At 43.7% G+C, this 15,257-nt stretch overlaps 1 protein-coding gene across 4 annotated transcripts; it reads right to left on the bottom strand.

Moving 5' to 3' along the window:
- Positions 1-209: 209 nt before the first annotated feature.
- On the bottom strand, positions 210-10,469 carry c15h10orf88 (chromosome 15 C10orf88 homolog). Of its 4 annotated transcripts, none has more exons than XM_033033777.1 (6): positions 10,315-10,469; positions 7,903-8,103; positions 7,458-7,530; positions 7,170-7,376; positions 3,059-3,564; positions 210-2,211 (listed from the first exon to the last, which is right to left on the bottom strand). In XM_033033777.1, the coding sequence occupies exons 1-6, from the start codon at positions 10,452-10,454 to the stop codon at positions 1,983-1,985; spliced, it is 1,356 nt and encodes a 451-aa protein (XP_032889668.1). In that variant the 5' UTR covers positions 10,455-10,469; the 3' UTR covers positions 210-1,982. The 4 variants fall into 4 exon arrangements, with proteins under 4 accessions (XP_032889668.1, XP_032889669.1, XP_032889667.1 ...); XM_033033778.1 differs by having other exon boundaries at positions 3,059-3,561; XM_033033776.1 differs by lacking the exon at positions 10,315-10,469 and adding an exon at positions 10,089-10,310.
- Between the last annotated feature and the right edge of the window lie 4,788 nt (positions 10,470-15,257).

The raw sequence follows: 15,257 nt of genomic DNA, 5'->3' as shown, positions 1-15,257 counted from the left end.
TATCTGTTCCTGACAGCTTTCAACCATTCTTTTTACAGTTATAGTACCTGACAGATTGAACAATACAGCTTTTTCACTGACTTCTGGGTGGCCTTGTCAGTTCTTGCTTAATAGATTGACTCTGTTCCTTCTGTGGAAATCAATTTGAATACTTTCTATTACATGTTAAAATTCTTCCCTCACATTCACCTTAAGAGAAGATCCATATATTTAGCATATTTTAAATAGTTTATTTACAAATAACAGCCGTGGATTAATGAGCCTATTCAATGCTTTGGCAGCAAAAAAATACATTCTACGTTAAACAAGGTCTTTATTAATAGTTATACATGGATATTCTACATATATAAATAAATTAATATCCATCTCACTAATCCAACTTCTGAAACTCAAGTATTTTATCACTGTACTGCATGCAAATTCAAAATCTTATATCCAGGTGACACCCTACAATATCGAGATCAGAATTACATTGCCATATTAAATATCCCTGCTCTCAATCACTAAAATACACAAGATCCACTGTAGCAACATAAAATGCTTCTTAGATGCAACATATCTTGATTTCTACCACCAGGGAGGTCAAGGCCGCAGGGATATGAAGAGCATCCTCAAGCACTATCTAGGACAGATTGCAATAGGCCATTGTTGGCAAAGGTCCGACTCACACTGCCTGAGACCTGCTCAGACAGACTCTCTTTAACTAACAAATCAGGCATTATGTGCAATTAAAGCCTCCTTCCACTCAAGTTGGCTGCGTCTTCTGCATGCCGAACTTGAGTTTTAGGAGAAAACTGCAGTCACATCAAGTCTACTGGATGCCACATGCACATAGGACTGTGAGAAAATCACTAATTCACAATCCGCAAGCTGTCAATTTTCTTTAATGAATTTAGTTCATGTAAATTAATTTGCATAGGGGACTATACAATAGAATTTCAAGGCCAATACTTTTTTTCAATAACCCTTTAGACTTTCCACCTTATGGTAAGATTTTAATACCACTTACTATATTCAGTTTCATTAAAATATTGGTATTATTTAATGATTGCAAATCAGATACAAACTAATTCAACGATAGATTTAATTGCACCAGGTTTTATGTTTGGTAATAAATGGCAATGATGGGTCTAAAACCACAAATGAATGTTGAAGATGAGGTAATTAGAATATAACTTTTTTAATTACTGTGAAGTGTGCTAAAATATGCCGGTCTTTCCACTGCAACTATCCAAAAATGCAGTGGAAGGGGTACGGATCAATTTCAAATCAACTCAAGGATATCACTGTCATAAAATCATTAATATAGATTAAATTAAGGCTCCGTTATTTTACTAGTTCACAAACATTAAGTCTTTTTTTGTACTTGCTATAATTTTAATACATCAATTTTTTACAGCAATGCTGTTTTAATTGTATTTGCTGAAACTGCATTGGAAGTTTGCAATAAAATGTAATTGTCAATGGTTTTTATGTGAATCCCGTGTAGATGGACCATATAATTTCTCCCATTAATCTGTATAAACCAAGCTCCCAAATGGAGATGGTCTTTAGGATTTATCCATTAACAACTAGAATTAGCTGTTTATAAATCTTAAAGGCAGACTGTCAGGTTAAGAAAAAGACCATATGTTCGATTGAATTAGCTGGGTTAACTGGCATGAAATAATGTGTATATGTCGCTCATGGAAAAACACACCAACAATGAGTTTAATGTAGAAACAAAGAACTGCAGATGCTGATTCATACACAAAAGGACACAAAGTGCTGGAATAACTCAGCAGATCAAGCAGCATCACTGAAAAACATGGATAAGTGATGTTTCGGCTCGAACCCTTCTTAGGACGTTTAATCTGATTGAACTTTAAATCTATATGAACCAAGTAATGTTGCTTAATTACCCCAACAGTAATTGTTAAATTGAATGTTTCTCAAGACTATACCAGTTTCACAGTTGTGTTTTGAATGTGATGAAAAATTATTTAAACATCCCCATTTGTTAAGAAGGCACCATGTTCAATTTCTTTTGTTGCAGTCCTTTTCACACCAGCATTTTCAATCAGTTTGGTGAGTGAAACAAACTTTTTATCAAGGTCATCTTGCAATATGTTTATTCGGTGATCAATATAATCCTTAAGTCTTTGTTCCATTGACTCCATATGTTCAGTGATATGCTTTTCCAATTCAACACAAAATGTCTGTTGGTACAGCCTGTGAAGGAAGGGAGCAACATAAAATCTAGCCCATAGGTTCATAGAATATAACATTTTTTAAAAAAAACAAGAGATAAACTTCCAGAACTGTCCACAATTATAAAAAGAAATAAGTTTAGAAGGTGCATACATTGGGACAATAAATCATCAAAAACAACAAGGTGCATGATCTATGAACATTAGATGCGCAACTTATTCATTTACAATAAATTATTAGCCTTTGATTAGTAGTTTCCCCCATGCCATTGCTTGTGGACAGTTCAGGATCTAGAATGTAAAACATTGCCGAGATTGTGCTTCTAAAATATATTTAACAATATCATATCACAAGTGGTAGAGACTACCTTGTGGACATGTATCTGAACATTCATATCCTGCCTTAAATTTCATTTGTCTCATTTTTGTAATTCCCCATGGCCTCTATGTCTTGTCCCACTACAATATAAAACATTGTGCAGAGGTAAGAACAAGTTATGATCCATGTATATTGATAAACAGTGTAATGTGACATGCAAGTGAACCTGTACTGCATTACTTTCAATTGCACTGTGCAGATTTGTGATGCAGTATTTCCACTCAAAATTATGTCATAATTTAAAACACCAAAATATAGTTTTGTGATTTGTCCTAAGTTATGACTAAGTTACTGTTTATAGCCCCCCCCCCCACACCGGCAATGTATTAATAAACATCATACATAGAATGATTAAAGATTTACCTAACAAAAGGAGGAAATAACTGAAAGCTAACAAAACCCTGAGCAGCAAATTTTCATAAAGTACTTTGCACCAGTATCCAAACTCCATTTCTGTGTAAGATATCCACAAAATGATTAGAAAGCTTACCTATCACAGGTTCCATCTTCTTCTGTTACATCGTGTTTAACAGCTTTAGTTTTTTCTCCTATGCGAAGTTCATTCACTTGGCTGCACAAATTCCGAAGAAATGGTAGCATATCAGAACTAAAGCTGTTTTGTTCCCCATTGTTTTGTTTGCACAAATAAGTTGATACAAGCTCTTGCAAATCTCCTCCAGCAAACTTATGTTCATCTGCATCTCTTGCGCTAGCTTCAGAATCATACTCTGTTTTCTTATTATTTATTCCAGTAGCCAAGTTTGAGGCATCTCTTGTTTCTGTAGACTCACCATTCAATATAAATATTTCTTTTGACCCCTTCGTTTCTTCCATTTGTGAAATGAATATTGGGTTAGTTTCAATGCATTCATGAGAAGACAGTCCTTCCTCAGATAGTCCAGTTGTCTGAGATGAACCAATTACTTTTCCAATTTCTGTCAAATTTCTTGAACCAAAGATTCCCTGGAACAATCCTCCTATTGCGGCTTGGTTCTGCTAAAAGAACAGAACACAGGATTATAACAATTTAAGTTTATTTTAGAAAGTCATGGGCAGAGCTGCACAACTTCCTACTGCAGAGGCTCAACATCACCTTGGTTGTGATCACCAACCTCAGCAAAGATGTAAACATCTGTACATTTAAGATAAGAATATAAGCAATAGGCCACCTGGCCTTCCAACCTCTGCTATTCATCAAGATCATAGTTAATCTCCTGCCTCAACCACCCTTTTGCTCTATCTTTCATATCCCTTGATTCCTTTATATCCAAAAATCCATCCATGTTTGAATGAAGTCAATGACTGAACCTCCATAGCACTCAGATATTGAGAATTACAAAAAATTCACCATCTTCCGAGTGAATAAATTTCTCATCCCAGTCCTAATTGAACCATTCCTGATCCTGAGGCAGTGATTCTCTATCCAATTCAGGAAAGTGTCAGCCTTTTGATCCAAGTATGAATAGTGTAAATTCGATGAGATTAACCTCACCTTCATTGATACTCTGGAGAATGCAAGTCTCATTGACTCAGTCTCAATAGGTTCTCCCAACATTCCAGAAACCAATCTGGTCGATCTTCGCTACCCTCTCTATGGCAGGTACACCTATTTTAACCTATATAGACTTAAGATTGCACATGATACTCCAAGTATGGTCCCAAGAGCATATATAATAGCAGTAACATATCTTTATTCCTGTATTGATATCCTCTCATCAGCAAGCTTGCCACTGCTTTCCTAAATGCTTGCTGCACCTGGATTGAGCTTTCAGTGACTGGTGTTCAAGGACATTCAGATCCCTAGGAAATAAACATTTCTCAATATGTTCATATTTAAAAAAACATTATTTTTCTGTGTTTGCAGACTTATTCAGCAAATATTGCATCTACCAAATGGTCATCCACAACAGCTTCTTGTTGCCTTTTTACAGACTTCTCCCTATTAAGAATCCCACCTAGTTTTGCATCAACCAAGATAAAAACACGTTTTGTCCCCTTGTACCTCTGCTGCTCACATTCTGCTGACCCAAGAAAGGTCTATTTATTCCAACTTTTTGATTTGTCTGTGAACCAACTCTCAATTCAACCCAGTATATTCCCTCCAATTTCACATAGTTAAGCTTTGTTGACCAACATCCTGCTAGGATCCTTACTAAAACCCTTATTAAAATCTAAATATCCCATAAACAAGTTGCCACTTTTGTTACTCTACTAATAACATTCTAAGTGTTCTATAATTACATCCTCTGTTACGCAAAGTATTTCCCCTTCTATTGTTGTTACGCCAACAGGTTGGTTGGTCAATGTTATTTCTCTCCCATTTCTATAACAGGAGGGTCCCATTTGCTATCTTCCAATCCACAGGAACCATTCCCAAACCTGTTGAACCAATTCATCCACTAACTCTAGGTCCACCTAGTTCAAAACTCTGCAATTTACACCATTAGGTTCTTCAAATGTTGTTGCTTTAAGCCTCACCTTTTCTATTAATATTTTTTTCATGAAAGCTTATTTCCATCAGATTCTTATTCTCATTACCTTGCTACTCTAGTATTTCTGAAAAGATTTAGATCTTCTTCCAGGAACACCAACAAAGTATTTAATTTCCTTGTCATTTTCTTATTCTGTTATAAATTCTCAAGTGTCTGAATGTAGAAGATGCATAGTTGACATGTTATTGTGTTTGCCCATTTTTCACCATTTTACTCAGAGGCTATAACAATTACAGCACGGAAACAGGCCATCTCGACCCTTCTAGCTATCTTACCTTTATCAATGCTGCGGTCTTTCTTTGCAAGTTCTCAAATGCTCACAATCCTTACTACCACCACAGGCAACTTGATAACCCTTCTTCTCAATTAAACTAATTAAATTTCTCCTGTCAGACAAGAATATACCACTATATCTGTAGTGTTATTTTCAAAAGGATAAAAGTGTATTTATTTATTTAAATGAAAACTATCACCTGTCCTCGAATATATCTTCCAATAAATTTGCACCATCAGTCTGATATTGCCTTTAGGGATCAATAGAAAAATATTTTTGTTGCCTACTGACTTTCTCTACATCTTTTCAAGATACAATCTCCTTTCAATACAGAGCATATGTGGACAACCTGTTTAATCATCTCTATTGCTGAATTACCATGCCATGTTCCTATCATTGCAATCCCAACATATTAACAAATGGTTCTGCCTAAATAAAAGCACATTTTTTAACCCAATTTGTGCTTGAGTGAATGTTTGCTTTCCCAAACTGCCTGAGAAGGCGATGAGAATGAAAGAATAAGTATATTTCAAATCCAGGATGTTGTGTTACATGAAGAGAGAATTACAGGTGATTGCATTTCTTTGCACAGGCTGCCTTTGCGCCTCTTGGGCATAGAGATTGCAGGCACTTTTGTAGAAGCCGATGTAAGTAATTGGAATCCATGTTGTAGATTGCCCACAGTGCTGCAAAATATCAATGCTTTTTTTAAATGTCATTCCATTGGGCTCCTGCATATGAATGGTCTAATTACACTTCTGATCCATGATTCCCAGAATGATAGAAGGAACTGGGCACTGTTAAAGCCATTTAATATTAATGCGTTAGACTTTCCTTTAGGAGATTCATTTTCTTTTATATGATGAACCAATCTTTTAGGACCGAGATGAGGAAAACATTTTTCACACGGAGAGTGTTGAATCTCTGGAATTCTCTGCCACAGAAGGTAGTTGAGGCCAGTTCATTGGCTATATTTAAGAGGGAGTTAGATGTGGTCCTTGTGGCTAAAGGGATCAGGGGGTATGGAGAGAAGGCAGGTACAGGATACTGAGTTGGGTGATCAGCCATGATCATATTGAATCACTGTTTTTTAACCATGACTGTGATAAAGACAGTCGACGCTTGAATGGCCTACTCCTGCACCTATTTTCTGTGTTTCTATGAACATATTACTTTCCTTTAATGAACCAAACCCCAAGTATTTTATTTGCATCCAGGTCAGTGAATCATGCAGGCTCGAAGGGCTGAATGGCCTACTCCTGCACCTGTTTTCTATGTTTCTATGAACATATTACTTTCCTTTAATGAACCAAACCCCAAGTATTTTATTTGCATCCAGGTCAGTGAATCATTTTAGCCCAAAACTGGCTTGAGAGAGTTAGAGAAGAAATTATGGAAGGCCAAATTGGATTATCGCACCATCCTCTGGTTCAATGTGGTTCCGAAGCGTCGACTGTCTTGATCACAGTCATGGTTAAAAAACAGTCTTGGAGGCATCTCCTTCCATAGCTGTTTAACATTCCACTACTGTTCATGACTAAATGTGGCAGGACTGCAGAGCTTTAATAGTCAGATTGTTTAGCTCATTTAATACTTGCTGCATTTGGTGTTTTTAAGTATGTTTTGCTAGGTTGGTACTTCATCTTGAGGATCATTTGGTGCTGCTCCTGGCATTGATGGATGGGGAAAGCCAAGAAACAGTTAGGAAATCTTATAACATATTTTAATGCAGAAATACAAGTATTGCAATTCCTAGGTTTTAAAATAACTTACCTAATATAAAAATATATTTCTTTTAATTCAACACTTTAAAGTGATCTATGTATTTAATTCACCTTTTGTTGAAACTGGACCATGTTCAAAAGTTGCTGAGCTCCAGGTGACAGCTTTGTTCCCATTGAATCCATCATTGTCTGAACTCGCTGCATGTTGATATTTTTTCCTAATGGAGAAATGCCTCTTGAGATACCAATTGAAGCATGCCTTATGCCCAGTAATATTTCACCAATTTGTACTTTCGCCTTTCCACCTAAAGAAAGCAACTAAGAAACAAACATTAATCAGAAGATTCCCAGATGAAAAGATGGCAAATAATTGATAAATACTATTTCTCAACATTTTACCTTTAGTTCACATGACGAACTCGGAAATTCCAATTTAAAATACTTCTTAAATAAGAGAATCTGCTTGTGGCCACTGAAAGAGAATTAAAGCACTCAATTATCCAAATGCCTTTCAATCTTAAAGAATTAATCTAAAATATGTTCTTCAACCTAAACATTGAGTTTGGGGATTAAGTATACAAGATAGAACATAGAACAGTACAACACAGGAACAGGCCCTTTAGTCCCCAATGTTTGTGCTGAGCGATGCAAAATAAACTAATCTCATCTGTCTGCATATTACCCATGTCCCTCCATTCCTTGTATAATCCATGTGCCCATCTAAAAAAATGTGAAACACCACTGTCGTGTCTGTCTTCACCACCATGCAAGCACTCGCCACCCTATGTAAAAAGAACTTATCTTAAAGACTCCTCTTAATAAATGTATGGTAAAACAATATTACCTGTTTATTTGTGAATTTTCTAGTCTTTGGCCTTGGCAGGTTCCACAGTACTCTTCTTCAGTGTAAACTTCCATTGTTTTTGCTTCACTAACTACTTCTACAAAGGTTATCTCAGCAAGCTGTTTAGAACACTGGAGATACAGCAAACATGGAGTTTCCACAGGGTTGGTTTGAGGTCTTTCCAAGATAACTGGTTCTGTACTGAAGCAGAACAAGAATGTACAATAAGCCATTTCTGATACAAGCCAAATATATGTTTTCAAAATCCTAAAATTGTCATAATTTATTTTTATCCTTGGTCGAAACGTTTCTTCCACTGCAAGTAAAATACGTTGCAGTTTGTAATAGAAAATGGGATTTCCTATTGTTCGTGGTTTAATATTTTCCAGATACTGGTACTATTCCTCAAATTATACACACACATACGTATGTGCACACACAAAAAAACACACAACTATACTAGTTGTTACTAGTATAGGTCGCCATTCTTGGTCACATGTGTGACTGAAAACTTGTAGAATACATCTCTTCTTATTCCGAAAGCATTACACATATATTGCTTTGTACTGCCTATATAATTCATATTTTTTCAGTTTGTCCAGTGAAATGTTTATATGTTATGCTGACAATGTTTATTTAGGGTAAGAGGTCAAATATGACTGGTCACCTGTGTGACATGTTGGTTCACTTTCCAAAGAATGGACATATACTAGTTACTATTAACTAGTATAGTTGTGTATTCGGTTTTGACCAAGTTTCAATTCACGATATCTTCTGTGCAAATCAGTTATGTTTCACTCATAACAACTACATCGATCAGCATTAGACAGCATTAGATACCACACACACAGCACATCAAATCACTGCAGAATAAGTCTGAAGATCACATACCCAACGCTAATGTTTAATTTGGCTACTGGGACAAAAATATAATGGGTCACCCAATTAGCCGCACATGCCAGTGACCGACAGAGTCAGCAGTGGCCTATAGACCGATTATTCCACTAATTTTGCAAAAGGTTGCCACTCGGGATATAATTGATCCCCCCCTCCCCGCCCGCCCGCACTGGCACCACTTGGTGTCAGCTGAGCGGATCACCTTACACAGGTGTTGCTCGCATCACGGGTGTGGGGCAATAGGAGCCAAAATCACAGCAGCCTCCACACAATTATTGGCAGCGAGGCGTCTCTGAGCAGCTTCTGAAAATCTTCCTGCAGAGTTTGGGGGGATTTTACAGTTGGCAGTAGCTGGGGAATCAGGCGCGCCGCAAAAACACTGCCCGCCCTTCAGTACCGGCGCGAAGGCTGGGGGAACGCCGGCCGCCCGACGCCTATTGCCGGGGGGGGGGGGGGGGAGAGCTACCGGGGTAAAGCAGGGCCGCTACCGGGGGGGTAAAGCAGGGCCGCTACCGGGGGGGTAAAGCAGGGCCGCTACCGGGGGGTAAAGCAGGGCCGCTACCGGGGGGGTAAAGCAGGGCCGCTACCGGGGTAAAGCAGGGCCGCTACCGGGGGGTAAAGCAGGGCCGCTACCGGGGTAAAGCAGGGCCGCTACCGGGGGGTAAAGCAGGGCCGCTACCGGGGGGTAAAGCAGGGCCGCTACCGGGGTAAAGCAGGGCCGCTACCGGGGTAAAGCAGGGCCGCTACCGGGGGGGTAAAGCAGGGCCGCTACCGGGGTAAAGCAGGGCCGCTACCGGGGGGGTAAAGCAGGGCCGCTACCGGGGTAAAGCAGGGCCGCTACCGGGGTAAAGCAGGGCCGCTACCGGGGTAAAGCAGGGCCGCTACCGGGGTAAAGCAGGGCCGCTACCGGGGGGTAAAGCAGGGCCGCTACCGAGGAGTAAAGTAGGGCCGCTACCGGGGTAAAGCAGGGCCGCTACCGGGGGGTAAAGCAGGGCCGCTACCGGGGGGTAAAGTAGGGCCGCTACCGGGGGGTAAAGCAGGGCCGCTACCGGGGTAAAGTAGGGCCGCTACCGGGGGGTAAAGTAGGGCCGCTACCGGGGTAAAGCAGGGCCGCTACCGGGGTAAAGCAGGGCCGCTACCGGGGTAAAGCAGGGCCGCTACCGGGGTAAAGCAGGGCCGCTACCGGGGTAAAGCAGGGCCGCTACCGGGGGGTAAAGCAGGGCCGCTACCGGGGTAAAATAGGGCCGCTACCGGGGTAAAGCAGGGACGCCGCCGGGGTAAAGTATTACCGGTGCGGGCTCTCCCCGCCAACACCGCCCTCCGAGTTGTCGGCAGCCGCCATCACCAGTCTCAGCACCTCCCGCAGCCCTCCCTTGTTGCACTTCCAGGCGGCCCTGGCGCACACGACGGCCGCCGAACCATTGGTGTTGCCGGGCCCCGGCTCCATGCTGCTCGTCTCCTCTCCCGGCCTCTCGCTCCCTCCCCTCCCCCGTCGCCATGCGACGCTCCCGCAACCTGCCTGCCGCGTGCGCACGCGCGGGCCCGGATCCGGGCTGGGAGAGGGCGAGGCCAAAGATGGCTGCTATAAGATCGTTGGGCGAGGCTGCAGCTGTTGGATTCTTGGAGGGGAGGATGCTCCTCAAACTGCCGAGCATCCTGGACAATACAGTTCACCCCCTCCATGACACACTGATCAACCAGAGAAGTGCTGTCAGCAACAGACTGGTTCTACCAAGATGCAGGACAGAAAGCCACGGGAGATCCTTCCCTGTGGTTATCAAATTCGACAGCTCCTCCCCCTTCTGTCGTGGGGTAGACTACTTGACTGACCCCCCCTTCCTCAATCTTTGCACATCCCCAAAGCCTTACCAAAGATCTTTGCTTACCACTGATCACTTTATTTTCATGTTTCATGTATTTTGTGTTTTTTATGACTGTTGGCAAATTAATTTTCCTCCTGGGATAAATAAAGTTTTATCGTATGGTATTGTAGTGCAGTCATGTGTTGTTATTTACATTTTGAAACTTTTTTTCCATTTCCTCACATGATTTACATTAGCATGCTGTTAATCTTTTCTGAACACACATACTGTCAAGTTATTCTTATAATAAGGCTCGTACAACGACGTAATCGGAGTCTGTCTTTATTTAGCAACTCTGTACAGCAGCAGCAGGCTCGTGTGCATGTACACAAAATTGCTGGGGAAACTCAGCGGGTGCAGCAGCATCTATGGAGCGAAGGAAATAGGCGACGTTTCAGGCCGAAACCCTTCTTCAGACTGATGGGGGTGGGAGAAAGAAGGAAAAGGGGAGGAGGGGGAGGAGCCCGAGGGCGGGCGGATGGGAGGGTGGGAGGAGACAGCTAGAGGGTTAAGGAAGGGGAGGAGACAGCAAGGGCTAGCAAAATTGGGAGAATTCAATGTTAATGCCATACGGACGCAAGGTCCCCAGACGGAATATGAGGTGCTGTTCCTCCAATTTCCGCTGTTGCTCACTCTGGCAATGGAGGAGACCCAGGACAGAGAGGTCGGATTGGGAATGGGAGGGGGAGTTGAAGTGCTGAGCCACCGGGAGTTCAGGTAGGTTATTGCGGAGCTGGGGTCCGTTGCAGGTCTGGGTTAGTGAGGCCTGAAGTCCAGGGAGTGTCGATGTGAGGTCCTGTTGGTGCCGGCGCATCGCGACCAGGGTGGATCTTGCTCGCAGGATGGCTCGTGTGCATGCCCGGGCATTCCCTCACACCCCCCGGTAACCACGTCACATCCGGTTACGCCCACAGCGCCAACTTCAGGCCGGATGCCGTCACTGCAGCCTGACCACTGGCAACAGCGCCCCCTTCCGGTTACTACAAAATAAAGGCATTCCTTACACTATTATTCCATAATACCACATCTCCCTTTCTATGAGAACAAAGGGTGGACTACCTTTGTCTCTGCAGGTCTTAAGGGGTTTATTCTGCCCTTTTGCTGGAAGACCTGTCCCTGATCTGTCCCTGTTTCAAGCATGCAAAATAGAAATAAAATAACTTACGCGTTACCATATTGTGAACTATTACTTTAGCAGGCTGTGTTCTTCAAAACTTAAACTCTCAGGTTTCAGGTAAATGTAACAGGTTTAGCAGAACAATTTCACAATCACATTTCACTCTCTTTTTCTTTACTGTAGAAAACAAATCAATAAATCACCAATCAAGTCTCTTCGGCTTTCTAACCTCTCCCCCACACCTGGTCCGCACAGTCTCTGTGGTGGGGCCCTCTCTGCTGGGTGATGTTGTCACTGGTGGAGCTGGCTCTGGTGTAGGTGAATCTTCTCCCACCGGTGGCTCATCAGCGTCGACTACCCCACTGTTGGTCTGCAGCGGCACCAAGTGATGCCGGTTCCTCCTCAGTGTGCCCTGAGGCACCTGGACGATATAAGAGCGAGGGGTATTGTGTGTAGATAGCAATGTGCCCTGGACTCGTGCATCGGTGATCCACACATCCTTCCCAGGTACGAGTGGCTCCAGATTTCTCACTCCGTGCCTCTTGTCGAAGGATCTTGCGTCGTTCCTCCTCTTCTCCCTTTCTTTGGCCCCCAGCGCGTTGTAGTCAGGCAAAACTGGATTCAGCAGGGTTGGAAGGGCAGGAATTGTAGTGCGGAGGCGGTGCCCCATCAACAGCTCGGCCGGGCTATAGCCGTTCTGTAGAGGGGTTGCTCTGTAGGCCAGCAATGCAAGATATGGGTCTGATGCCTTTGTTAGCAGGTTTTTCATGGTTTGTACAGCGCGTTCCGCCTCCCCATTGCTCTGAGGAAACTTGGGGCTGCTCGTGATGTGCACAAAGCCATACTCTGCTGCAAAGGCTTTAAAGTGGCTACCTGAGAACTGGGGCCCATTGTCACTTTTAAGAAATTCACAAATTCCATGACGAGAAAACATGGATTTCAGGTGCCCCACCACATCTGTGGACCTTGTGGGTGACAGCAGCGCAACTTCCACATACCTTGAGAAATAATCTACTACTAGTAGATAAGTCTTGTCTTTCAGCGTGAATAGGTCAGCTCCCAAGGTTTGCCAAGGCCTGTCTGGCATCTCCGTTGGCATCAGCGGCTCTTTGACGTTCCTTCTCTCTTGGATGCAGGTTCTACATTTCAGCACCATGTCATTCAGCTGGCTGCTGAGTCCTGGCCACCATACCGTCTGTTTGGCCCGGCCCCTGCACTTTGTCACCACCAGGTGTCCCTCATGTAGTCTCTGCAGCACATCACCTTGTAAGGCTGATGGGATGACGAGCCTCGTGCCCCGCAGCAGCAGCCCATCGTGCACAGTCAGCACTGCTCTATCAGCCCAGTAATGTCTCAGCACTCCCTGCAGTTGGCTTTTGCCGGGCCAGCCGTCTGTGCAGTACTCCATCAGTGCAGAGCATGTGCTGTCTGCCTTCAGGTGCTCACGTAGGCTGCTCAGATAATCTCCACTGACAGGAAAGTTGCTGATGACAGAGTCTACATAGATGTTGGTGTCCTCTAATAGGCTTGTGTCTGTGTGTGTTCTTGCGGCTCTCAGAGGAGCACGAGATAAGGTGTCGGCTGTCCACAGGCTTTTGCCAGGGACATGATCGACTGTATAGTTGGACCTCATGAGTCTCATCCTAAATCTTAGGACTCTTGGTGGGAGGTCATCCAAAGCTTTCCCTCCCAGCAGACTCACCAACGGCTTATGGTCAGTTTCCAGCTCGAATGGTCTTCCCAGGATGAAACAGCTGAACCTTTCACATGCCCATGTTGCAGCCAATGCCTCCTTCTCTACTTGAGCATAGCGCTGCTCTGTTGGTGTCATTGACTTGGACGCATATGCCACAGGTGACCACATGGCATCGCTCTTCTGCAGCAGGACTGCCCCCAGGCCAAAGGAAGAGGCATCAGAAGAGATCTATAGAGCACTGTTTGGGTTGTATAATGTGAGCACTGGTGTGGATGACAGCTCTGTTTTTAACTGATCAAAGGCGGCCTGCTGCTCTGTCCCCCAGTACCAATGGTTCTTCTTGGACAGCAGGTCTCGTAGCACTTTGTCTTTTTCAGCCAGGTTAGGCAAGAAGCGGCCCAGCTGATTGACCATGCCCAGAAAACTCCTGAGTTCGCTGACATTTTTGGGTGCATCCATCTCTTGTACTGCTCTCGTCTTCTCTGGATCTGGCTTCACTCCATCTGCTGAAATCACATGACCCAGGAATCTGACTGTGTGGCGTGTGAGCTCACATTTGTCCATGTTGAGCGTAATGCCGGCCTTTTGTGCCTTCTCTAGCACCGCATGTAGCCGCACATCATGCTCCTCCTGCGTCTGTCCCCAGACCAGGATGTCATCCATGTGACACAGTACCCCCTCCAGGCCACCGGTCACTTCTGTCATCATCATCCTTTGAAAGTGCTCGGGGGCTGATGCTATGCCAAAGGGTAGACGGTTAAAATAGTAGTGCCCAAAAGGCGTGATGAAGGTGGTGTATTTGGCAGACTCTTTTGTCAATGGTACTTGCCAGAAGCCCATGTTGGCATCTAATTTGCTGAATACTGTTGCGCCAGCTAGCATGCCCAGAGTGTGCTCGACAGAAGGCAGGATCAACTTTTCTCTGCATACTGATTCATTCATCATTGTGAAGTCCACACAAATGCGAACATCACCTGCTTTTTTCGGCACCACCACCATCCCGGCACACCAATCAGTCGGCTCCTCAATCTTGGTGATTACGCCCATCTTCTCCATACGGTCTATCTCCTCCTTCACTTTTCCCATAAGCGGCAGAGGGACTCTGCATGGTGTGTGGAGAGAGAAGGGCACAGCCTCTGACTTCAATTTAATTGAGTATGGCCTCCGAACAAGACCCAAGCCGCTACACAGCTTCGGATATTGTTGTTTCACTGATTCCAAGGTGATGCCGTCAACCCTGCACACAAGCTGAAGCCGTTCTGTGGCAGGCCTTCCCAACAGTGCAGTGTGCAGGTCTTTTACTACATAAATGTTCTCTATGGCTGTCTTTTTGCCTCTGCGCAGTGTTTCTCTGGCTACACCCAGGACAGAGAGTGCATTGTCCCCTGGCCCAAACAATGGGCGTGTCGACACTGCCAGGCGCTTCACATCATGCCCCCCTGTAATGTCATGGTACACCTCGGCTGGCATGGCGGTGACATCAGCACCAGTGTCTATTTTAAAGCACACTTTTTTTAGTCTCACTTGTAGCTGCACCGTCCACGGGTCTTTTCCAGCATCCACGGCTCCCAGGAAAAAAGCTCTCTTCTTCCTCTGTAGTGACAGCATTCAGAGATTTTCCACTGTTTCTGCACACTTTGCCATAATGTCCCTTTTTGCCACAGTTGTGACACACAGCATCTTTAGCAGGGCATTCCAATTTTCCATGCGAGGGCATTTTTCCACATCTATAACAGGCCTTTGAACCTGGCTGTGGCCGTGTATTAAGTTTATTTTTGCCTGG

The sequence above is a fragment of the Amblyraja radiata genome, chromosome 15 (assembly GCF_010909765.2).
Source record: "Amblyraja radiata isolate CabotCenter1 chromosome 15, sAmbRad1.1.pri, whole genome shotgun sequence".
Taxonomy (NCBI): Eukaryota; Metazoa; Chordata; class Chondrichthyes; order Rajiformes; family Rajidae; genus Amblyraja; species Amblyraja radiata.
Note: the sequence above shows the minus strand (reverse complement) of the source record. Positions and strands in the feature narration are given on the sequence as shown.

What these genes read in the sequence shown, in the direction of transcription:
- c15h10orf88 (XM_033033776.1), bottom strand. Translation starts at nt 10,246, where the DNA reads ATGGAGCCGGGGCCCGGCAACACCAATGGTTCGGCGGCCGTCGTGTGC. An exon ending in GGCGGGGAGAGCCCGCACCG is followed by an intron (nt 8,104 to 10,088) that starts GTAATACTTTAC and finishes GTTCTGCTTCAG; the next exon opens with TACAGAACCAGTTATCTTGG. An exon ending in GTTCGTCATGTGAACTAAAG is followed by an intron (nt 7,377 to 7,457) that starts GTAAAATGTTGA and finishes TTTGTTTCTTAG; the next exon opens with TTGCTTTCTTTAGGTGGAAA.